The 10359-nt window shown below is 41.8% G+C and overlaps 2 protein-coding genes across 7 annotated transcripts in view; one reads left to right on the top strand and one right to left on the bottom strand.

Moving 5' to 3' along the window:
• Positions 1-882: 882 nt before the first annotated feature.
• dnttip2 (deoxynucleotidyltransferase, terminal, interacting protein 2) lies at positions 883-8162 on the top strand. Of its 2 annotated transcripts, none has more exons than XM_046048904.1 (7): positions 883-1065; positions 2921-5001; positions 5782-5920; positions 6150-6245; positions 6384-6548; positions 6691-6800; positions 7462-8162. In XM_046048904.1, exons 1-7 carry the CDS (start codon positions 991-993, stop codon positions 7553-7555), a joined length of 2760 nt encoding a protein of 919 aa, XP_045904860.1. In that variant the 5' UTR covers positions 883-990; the 3' UTR covers positions 7556-8162. The 2 variants fall into 2 exon arrangements, with proteins under 2 accessions (XP_045904860.1, XP_045904859.1); XM_046048903.1 differs by lacking the exon at positions 883-1065 and adding an exon at positions 1109-1216.
• A 1119-nt stretch (positions 8163-9281) lies between these two features.
• spata6 (spermatogenesis associated 6) overlaps positions 9282-10359 on the bottom strand; it is a 12951-nt gene continuing 11873 nt past the window's right edge. For all 5 annotated transcript variants that reach the window (XR_006825044.1, XM_046048906.1, XM_046048905.1 and 2 more), the window contains one exon: positions 9282-9463. Coding sequence is in view for 4 of the 5 variants with exons in the window: in XM_046048906.1 (XP_045904862.1) it covers positions 9349-9463 (115 nt within the window). In the remaining variant the exon portion in view is untranslated. The remainder of the gene's footprint in view (positions 9464-10359) is intronic.

Genomic DNA, 10359 nt, shown 5'->3' with positions numbered 1-10359 from the left:
TATGTTGTACAGTTGCACTGCTATTTCTACTACACATACTTCTCCACTTCAGTTTAGATGGAATTATTTTACTTCAATACATATTTGACAGTTATCGTTACGTTATTTTACCATTTTATGTACAAAGCATATCATCAGCTTATAAAAGCATATCATCAGCTTATAAAATATGATGCAGCAATTAAACCAGTATGAGATGGGCCCAAGTACATAGATGGATAGATAAATTATTAGCCTGGCCTTTGCTTAAATCACTTAACTCTCCCTGTCTGTATTTGGGACAGGCATCTAAATGGGACAAGCCTTTAAATCTTTTACCATGCCGGTAAATCTGAATGAATAATACTTTAGTTCATTTTACGAAAACAATAAGCACCAAACGACTAAATTGTGGAGAATCTAACTGAACTAAGTATGTGTCGTCTGTCCATTTTGACGAAGGTTTAAACATTTATATTGGTATGCATGACCTAAACAGCTTAGAACCAGCTCAAGCAGGTGACCCGGTGGAAATTAAGGTTTTATCATCCAAAGAACTTCTATAAAAACCAGACCAGGCGTCTAATTAAGACGTGCCTTAAACTCAAAATGTGTAGCCACACCAGTGTAGCCAGTAAATGCAACAGGTCTAATTGGGACTACGTTTTTAATAAGTTTAACATATCATAATGTCTTTGTTTTTTTGTCAACTGCAGAAATACCCCCTAAGTAACATTTACACAACTATATACAGGTGTACAACACATAGGACACTTCTCTACATTGAGCACTTGACACTTACAAGTACGTTTGCTAATAATTTGTACTTTTATTGACTTATTTTTTTTTACTGCTGTACTTAAATGGGGAGAACAATGAACCATTGAAGCTGATTCAATTAATGACCCATGAATCGAAGCTCTGCGATCGTCTGTACCGTGCTTACGTTCATCGATTAGTTGAGTCTAGCCTTCACACCGGAAGTGAGAGAGGAGCCAGCCAGCAGGCAAGATGGTGGCCACCAGGAGAGGCGTACGCGTGTACTCCCCAAGTAAAACAATCCCAGAACAGCCTTCTGATGTCCAGGTACGTAGAAAAGAGATGTGTTTTTTAAATTCGTAAATGTTCATATATCCTGTGAAGGTTTAGTCCGAGGTGAATGAAGCCCGTCACGTGTCCGTTAGCTGGTGCATGCAGCTGCTCAAACTTCACGTGGACACCGTCGGTCTTTCTCAAAGTCAGTTTGTAAACGTTTCGATGTTGTGATGAGCGGAGACGCAGATATACGAGAAAACAAAAAACATTGTGTATATTAGACACGTAACTTACACGCAATGCAGAGTCCAGAAGTCCTGTTTGAGTTAAGTGTAACTTCAACACAGCTTTCAGTTGTTGAATTAGCTTGGGTTTTTAAAATACGGAATCAATCACACGTGCTTTCATTGGACCACAGTTGTGATCTTTTAAACCAGTCAACATACTCCAAATTATATAAAAACAACATTTATCCCCCTTTTCTGTCCTCAAAATCATCCTTAAAGTAGATTTTACGGTCCTACTTACTAATTACAGTCAAAGCACTTAATTATTTAGCCTCAGATTATGAGTTACGCTGCCTTCCATTTACCTCGGAGGTCGGAACTGGGAATAACGTTACACCCGAGTTGGCGGCGTTCCAGTTAACAAGTCGGAAAACCTCCTACCTATTAACAAGTATTGTCTGTGTAGCCAAATGATGATACAGCGTATTCCTCTCTGCTATAGAGCTCATTATATTCCATAACTGAGTGTCATTTCTCTTCACTACTATGACCACCCACTGTTTATTTTCAGTCAGTCCCTTATGCCGCATTCAGACCAACCGCGAATTTTCGCCTCGCGACGCTTTCCTCGCGTGAGTACATTCGCTGCAAGTGTGTTCACACACAACGCGAGAAGGCGAATTTAACGCGATAAGGTGAATAAACACAACTCTCCATTACTACAACTGTATGAAACCAAAGTAAACATTTTGCTGTGATTAAATAGCAATAAACGGATTAATCTGATGCCGAAATAACTACTACATGATGCAGTTTTGTTAAACATATGAATTCATGCTTTGTCAGGTCTGCCAGCAAGACAGCAGGACAACAACTTCTAAAATGTTTGTTTTCTGAATGGAGTTTGGATCGATCAGGGCTATTCTATGCGAATTTGGTCACAGTAAAGAACAATGATAGCTGGAATAAAGTTACAGATACATGTTTTCTGAACTCACCAGTAGTTCAACCTTTTCACTTTCTTTTCTCCAAGTAATGTCCAGTTTTGTCCGGTTTTTATATAAATATGAAGTTGTAGTCCGACAGAGCTAATGACGCTAACAACACTGGAACTGGATGTGCACGGAAGCTAGCTGCTAACTGCTGAGAAGCTCCAGTGAAGATAAATCAACGTTGAAATCCCAAAAAACTTAAGTAAAAAGCTAATTTAATAAAAGCAGTTAACTCCGAGTTCTTCCCGCGAGTAAACGGCGTAGTTGTCAGAGCAGAATCCGACCGACTGCTGGTGTTTATTTCTCCAATGGTTGCAGCGCTGCTCCCTGCTCCTCTCCCGCAAGTTTAGCAGCTCTCAGCAGGCCAGCAGATCTTCAATCCCCCGCTCTGCCCGGCCCTCTCCACTCAACGCTCTGAAGCCTCTGTAACGTATGGACAATCTCAACACTGATAGGCTATCGCGACTCAGCGTCGTGCGACTTCTTCGCGTGCCTTAGTTGAATTGAAAGTGCTGGAGCTGACGGTCTGAAAGACTTGAGAGATTGACAAACACATTGTTGGTTTTAGTCTTTTCATGGGATTTGTAGACAGTAAGAAAACATTAACATATCACTGCCTTTTTCCTTTTAGATCAGGCTTTCTGTAGAAGCAACTTCACTTTTAACTGTATTATTTCTGCTTCACAGGCCACTCCTTCTGGTCGAAGAACCAGGCGCACTGCTAAACAAGCAGAGAGCCCTACCCAGCATGCTCTTGTGGAGACAAGCAGCCAGCTTGAAAAAAGTCTTCCGGCATCCCCACCTACGTCCTCGATGAAACGATGCACCAGAGCGTCCAGACTCCATAGTCCAGAGCAGCCATGCACACCTGTGGGCTCCACCCACGAAGGGGACATATCAGACTTGGAGTCCTGCTGCTCTGCTGTGTCTGACATCGAACCACCAATGACACGCACCAAGGGGAGGAGGAGAAAGCCCCGCACAGTGAGTCAGGAAGATGTGGATATGTCTGAGGTGGAATCATGCTCTTCTGCCATATCTGCATCGAAAGCTGGCCAAAGTAGCCGTCGGAGCACAAGGAGGAAGGCCGTTCCTGAAAGCTCTGACCCAACTCACGCGAGAGGCGTTGAGGTCGACTTGGTGCTGGACAGAGAGTCCTGCAGCTCTGTGGTGTCCGAATCCCAGAGAGTCACCAGAAGTCAGAGAAAAACTGCTCGCACCAGGTCATCTACCAAACAACAAACTGAGGACTCTGAGCTCTCAGATGCTGACAGCTGTGCATCCAGTGTCTCCGAAGCTGGAGCTTCCACCACCCGCAGATCTACAAGATCCAGAAAGCAAACCGGTCCCATACCCATCCATCTTGATGAAGCCTCGGAAAGCTCTCTCTCTCCTACCCCTTCCTCTCGAAGGAGCCGGGCAGCAAGAGCGGTGGCAGCAGCTGCTGTAGACGTCAGCGAGCCCCTGTCTTGTGATTCTGAAGGGTTTGAGTCCGGCCCCACTTACAGTAGGATGACTCGAAGACGGGGAAAGACCCAGTCCACAGGTCACAAAGCCGTGGACTCGGACTCTGAGCTGACCGACATGCATTCCCTGATTGGCAGCCCCTGCTCCACCCGCAGCAGGGGGACTCCATGCAGCAGCCGCACAGGCTCAGGGAACAGCAGTCGAGGTGATCCGGTCTCCAGGCGCTCAGTCAAGGAGCTTAGTATCGTTTTAGAAAAAGCTGTGGAGCCAGCTGAGGTAGACACTTCATTAGACAATTCTAGGTTAGAAAGTACGGTAATCGATGAGGACGCAGACTGCACACTGGTGGAGGAAGAGAAGAGCCAAACACTGGAAGAGAAAGAAGGTTTGAGTAGTGCTGATCTCATATCAAATGAGAGAGACACAGTAAGAGTGGAAAGGGGACTAACTGCCATTCTAGGTGAAATGTCTTCCCTAGTATCGGACAGTCCTGGTTGTGCTGAAGAAGCGGTTAGTAAACTTGCAGTGACTGTCAGACACCAGCAGGAGGAGCCGTGTGCTGGAAATAAGGGACACAGGGACACCTCGGAGATGGAAATGATGCAGGAAACAATTGCGCCATCTGAGTCGTCAAAGCCTTGCCAATCAGTTACAGTATTATGTGAGATGAGTTCTGAAATCACAGAGGAGAACGAGGAAGCTATGGAAGTAGCTCAGGTGGACACCCGCACGTCGCAGGGACATGAGGCTGTGGATGCTGTTGTGGAACCCCGGCCTAGTGAGGAGGAAAAAATGGAAGTCAGCTCTTTGAATGGAGATGCTCAGCAGGTGGTTGAGCTCCATGTTGAGTCCGTTCAGGTAACATCCAACCAGCCGCACAAGATCACAGTGGAGTCTGGCCCTGAACGCCAGCCTAAAGACGTCATTGTCCAGAATACGAAAACAATCAGCCTGCTGGAGACCAGCGAGGATGAAGATGAATCTGCTGACGAGGAGGAGAGGGATGTTTCTGGAGAAGAGGAAGAGGATTTGGGGTACAGTGCAGAGGAGAGAGCAGGACCTTCAAGTAAGTCTGGAGCAGCAGGTACATCCGTTGAAGGACTGTTTATGATTGACACACGACCCGGAGAGGACGCTGATGAACACTACTACAAGGAGAAGCCAACAGAGGAGGAGGAAAAAGCCACAGGGGATGAGCGAGCTGAGCAGGAGGAGCAAGACGAGGAATTTGTGGACGAGGAGGGGGATGATGACGACGACGAAGATGCAAATATCCTCTTCTCGAGTAGGAATCCTCTGCTGTAAGTATATGCCGGCTGGCAGCCTCAGATTGGTTCATGTAGGAAAAACCATCAGAAATATAAATGTTAAGTTCTGTTACTTGGTACATCTTCATTATAGAACAACTTAAAAGATAAGTCTTTACATATTATTATTACTATTGTCAGCAATTCCACTTAAAAGAATAATTTGCCATATTGGGGAATACACTTACTAGATTTCTTATCCAGAGTTAGATGAAAAGCATGATACAACTCTTACGCTTGTATGCTACACATGAAGCTACAGTCCAGCAGCTTAGCATAAAGGTGTAGAAACGGGGGAATCAGTACCTCTAAGCTTACTAATTAGTGACTTCCTGGAGTCTTTAGTGGTTGACTGGCAACCTCATGGTGAGATGGGCGCTGTAGTTTGTAGCAAATGTTAGGAACAGCAAATAGTTGGTGACTAATATCAGCTACGACTCGATACACCTTTGGTGCCTGAGCATTTTGGGCAGCAGGATGAGGTGTGTGTGTGTGTGATTGATTCAAAATAAACTACCGTGCCCACGTTCATCGTAATATAACGTGTAACAGTGTGACACAAGCTTCAGCTACAGAGAAAGTACTTATTAGTGGGATCCACTCGTCTTTGATTTTATATATAAAAATATCACCAGACTTTAAGAACTGAGTGTATATATAGACAGTAAAACTCATTATTATATATTCTATTATATATTCTAACTGTGTGCAGAGGTGAGAAATGAGACATGACTGCTCTTCCTGAGGAATGTTCTCTGTGCCAATTTGTTTCAGGAAAGAGATGTCCAGCCGTATTGACCCTGGCATCAGACTGAAGGAGCTCGGAGGTTTATACATCAATTTTGACGGCAGCAAATCAAAACCTGTCTCCAGTTCGCTGCAAAAACTAAAGGAAAAGAAGATCCAAGATGAGGTAAGTAAGTGATTGATTTTTTTCCCCCTTTTGAATGTGATCTGTGATGCAGAATGAATAACGAACTTTATAGTTATTGGATTTACTCGTCCTTGCAGAACACCTGTTATTCATGGTTTCTCTGTAATTCTTTTTGACTTTGGCCTTTCATCTCAGAGTAGTGGGGTGTTCATAGAGGTATTGCTTTGCAGTGTTGCAGATCTTTTTTTTTTGTTGTTGTTGTCCTCAGGTGATGAAGAAGAGCGTGATTGGACCAGACTTTGAAAAGAAGGATGCAGTGCCTCCGTACAGTGAATCTAAACAAGCCTTAAAGTTGAAACACAGAGTAGGTTTTACAAAGGAATGCTTTCTTGAAACATGTATTGTTTGTGCAATCAGCTATGAGGACAAATACTACCCCCAAAAACAAACGGCTTCAAATGAGTCTACAATCCTTTTTAAACTATTGAAATGTTTTTCCTAGGCAGAAAAGGAGAAATCAACAGGGGATGGTTGGTTTAATATGAAAGCCCCTGAGATCTCTCAGGAACTGAAAGGAGACCTCAAAGTCCTGAAGATGAGAGGCTCCATGGATCCCAAGAGGTTCTACAAAAAGAATGACAGAGATGGGTTTCCCAAGTATTTTCAGGTCAGTTAAAGAGGAGTTACTGAAGTCTGCAGTCAAGCTCCTAATATAGTCTGCAATACTTACAGGAATTATTATAGATTATCAACATCAAGCTCAGTACAGTTTTTGTGTGTAACCTTTTATGCGTCTGTATGTGATACAGGTTGGCACAGTGGTGGACAGCGCAGTTGACTTCTATCATTCCCGCATTCCCAATAAGGACAGGAAAAGAACCATGGTGGAGGAACTGCTGGCCGATGCTGAATTCAGGCAGTAAGTTGAAATGAACGCAAAGACAACAGACTGTGGCTTTATTATGTCACATCTCTGGTTTCATGGCTTCAATGTCCACTAAAGAAAATCCACTCCCACAGATAGCTTACCAAACACCAGCTATTGGCAGGAATAGATTTTACTTTTTATGCAGGTGTGCCTCCTGTATTTGTACAGTGATGATATGCATGACTATGACTACTATGAGTATGACTGAGTGTGTAAAACTAGTGGGCCATCATGTGTCTTGTACACACTAACACTAAGGTGATTAGCTTCGGCAGCAAAATATGATCACGTTGATATTGCTGATCTCTATCTGGTAGGTTCCTTGAATATTATTTATTAGTAACTGAAATCTGTGAACCGTCAGATCTTATGACACTAGTGATTCAACTAAGAAAGAGACTGATTGTGTGACCAAATACTGACAGGTGACGCGTTAACTGACGTACAGACAAATCTATACAGGGAACCAGTGTCTGTGGTCACATTTGTGACCCTATCTAAATGTTAAGATAGATTTTAAACATTTCTGACCCTATTACTGCAAAATGTGCAGAAGAATTCAGCAAAGTAATGATGATTGGTCCCCAAATCTATGTCGATCAACTTTGAACAAATGCACATCTAAAAAACATCTTTCCTCTTCCCTTACCAGCAACAACAAAAAGAAGTACCAGCACATTGTGACGGAGAAAGCAGCACAAGGAGCTGGCAAGAGGAACAAGAAAAAGAAATTCCATAAAAAGTAAATCTGAAGACCTGTAGTAATGAACACTGATTTTTGTAGATACTGATATTCGCAACTTTAGCTCTTCAGCAGGAGGGTTGTTGTGGTTGAAAGTTGGAGCATAAACACGACTACATGAAACGTTAGTGAATCCTGCTCATTCAAGACCCTTCATCTCTAAAGATGTTTAGATGTCTGTACATGAAGAAGCTGACTGTATTTAAAAAAAAAAAACAAAAAAACATGATACAAGTCAAGTTGATTTGGTAAGCATATTAAAAATACTTTGTACAATGACTATAAAAATGTATACATGCTTATATTTACAACTGAAACTAACATTTTTAATCAAATGGACCTATTTTAAAAACATTTGTTTGTGCGAAGTAATCAGTGATTCATGTCCAGCATCAAATGAAAATGAAAATTTTCTTTTGACTGGCACCAATTTTTTATTAAACGCATCACATTCAGAGAAAGAGGGTTTGTCCTGCAATGCGTCCTGTACCATCACCATTGATGTACTGTATGACCAAAACAGTAACTAGTGTCAGATGGTTGTTTTGACAGTATGTTGGATAACATTTTAAATACATGTAGCTCACATTAAAAAAAGTTACATCCCCAGACACATTTTACTGTCTCTGTTCAAGAATCTGCTAAACAAAACCCATTTGCAGACACTGCTGGGTAGTTTTGAATGTCTGTGAGAAAACATTTTGCGTTGTAACTTGTGTTTTTAAGTGAGCAGCACTATCTGACTGACTAAGAATGAGATGGGACATTTCTCTTCTGGCTCGGAGTGGACATGGACACATGGTCAATATGAGTGAAAGAAAGTTTTACCATTAATTACATCCTGGCTGCACATTTAAAGTGTACCCATTGAAGAAAACCAGAAACTACGTGATCATTCGCTGTATTACCTATTCCCTCATTTTAAAATGGAATACATTTTCTATATTTAGTATCATTCACTATTAAATTATTTAATCTGTATGTAAAACTGAACAGCTACATTTAATTGTATTGATACAAGATGTAAGTTCTATGAACTGTACATTATAAAAAGCACATGACCTGACTATCCGTTTTGATTTTCAATGTTAAAGACATTTGAGTGTAACACTATCGAACTGAAATTGTGTTAAAGCTAGATTTCTTTGTGTCTCCTGCTCTTTCATTTAGGATTACTTTTGTTCCTGCTCACACTCTTAAATCTCTTCAGTCTCTTGTAGCTGCTGGCTCCCTACGGTGGCTCTTGGCTACCTTCTTGTCTTTCTTTTGTGTTACGAGTGATGAGCCCTTAACAGCTGCAGCTTACATCCACCATGTCTCCTTCCCATGCGTGCACAAAAATGTTGCTTCTTTATACTCAAGCCAATTTCGCACACGGCTTTAGAGAAATTAGACGACGTCTCCGCTTGGTTTCACCATCGGGGCCCAGTTGATGGGTGGGAGGGAAGTGGTGCTGTTATGCTTTTGAACGTAACCCCTGCAAATTTACTGCCTTTTCAAAGAGTAACGATGACAAACGCGGCTCAGCAGGTGCTTGGGATGGTTTGAAATTTAAATGAACATCAAAGGGAGATAAATAAAGATACATGTTTGAGATTCTCTGAATAATAAAATCGCAAGGTAAAGAAGGTATATTAGTGTGTCTGAATCCTCTCCTTCAAACATACAGCAGGTTAAAGTCTATCTGATTTTAACTTTAAATTTAAAGTATACATTATTAGAGTGACTGCTTTAACATTGAAGAGTCTCTGTATTGTAACCTTAGTTGTTTGGTCACTTTGCAGGCAGATCAGTAAGTTACAGGTCAAAGGGCACTTGGTGGTCCCAGGGGGGTTTGTGTGTCTGCAGAATCCGCTGGACTCGGCTGTGGATCTGCTCCCAGTAGGATGGACTGGGTTGACTGGTCTGTAGTCTGAGGGAAAACAAACACCAAGAATTGGCACATTAAAAATCCATAAACAATTAACTGAGTTTGAGTCACATATGTCATCACCATCTAGGCTAGACATAAAGCTTTGTATTTATAGGAAAAAATATTGTGATCAAATTAGGGGCTGAACCGAAAAAAATATTTTCATTATGAATTAATCAATCTAACACTAAGGATCAGGACCCCCACAAAGCATCAAAAGATGAGTCTGAGGGGTCTCAAGAAGAAAAAAAGAGCGGAAACCTTTCTTCTGCTACACAAAGTTATGCGTACTTTTTCAAACTTGCTTCAGATTTTTCTTTCTGCTGAATTCTTTCTTCATGACTACTCAAGTAATTGGTCAGAACTTGTCACAGGGGTTCACAAGCATACAGTGGGTACGGAAAGTATTCAGACCCCTTTAAATTTTTCACTCTTTGTTTCATTGCAGCCATTTTCCAAAAATCAAAAAAGTTCATTTTATTTCTCAGTAATGTACACTCAGCACCCCATCTTGACAGAAAAAAACAGAAATGTAGAAATTTTTGCAAATTTATTAAAAAAGAAAAACTGAAATATCACATGGTCATAAGTATTCAGACCCTTTGCTCAGTATTTAGTAGAAGCACCCTTTTGATCTAATACAGCCATGAGTCGTTTTGGGAAGGATGCAACAAGTTTTTCACATCTGGATTTGGGTATCCTCTGCCATTCCTCCTTGCAGATCCTCTCCAGTTCTGTCAGGTTGGATGGTAAACGTTGGTGGACAGCCATTTTCAGGTCTCTCCAGAGATGCTCAATTGGGTTTAAGTCAGGGCTCTGGCTGGGCCATTCAAGAACAGCCACGGAGTTGTTGTGAAGCCACTCCTTCGTTATTTTAGCGGTGTGCTTAGGTTCAT

Source organism: Micropterus dolomieu, linkage group LG05 (assembly GCF_021292245.1).
Source record: "Micropterus dolomieu isolate WLL.071019.BEF.003 ecotype Adirondacks linkage group LG05, ASM2129224v1, whole genome shotgun sequence".
Lineage (NCBI taxonomy): Eukaryota > Metazoa > Chordata > Actinopteri > Centrarchiformes > Centrarchidae > Micropterus > Micropterus dolomieu.
Note: the sequence above shows the minus strand (reverse complement) of the source record. Positions and strands in the feature narration are given on the sequence as shown.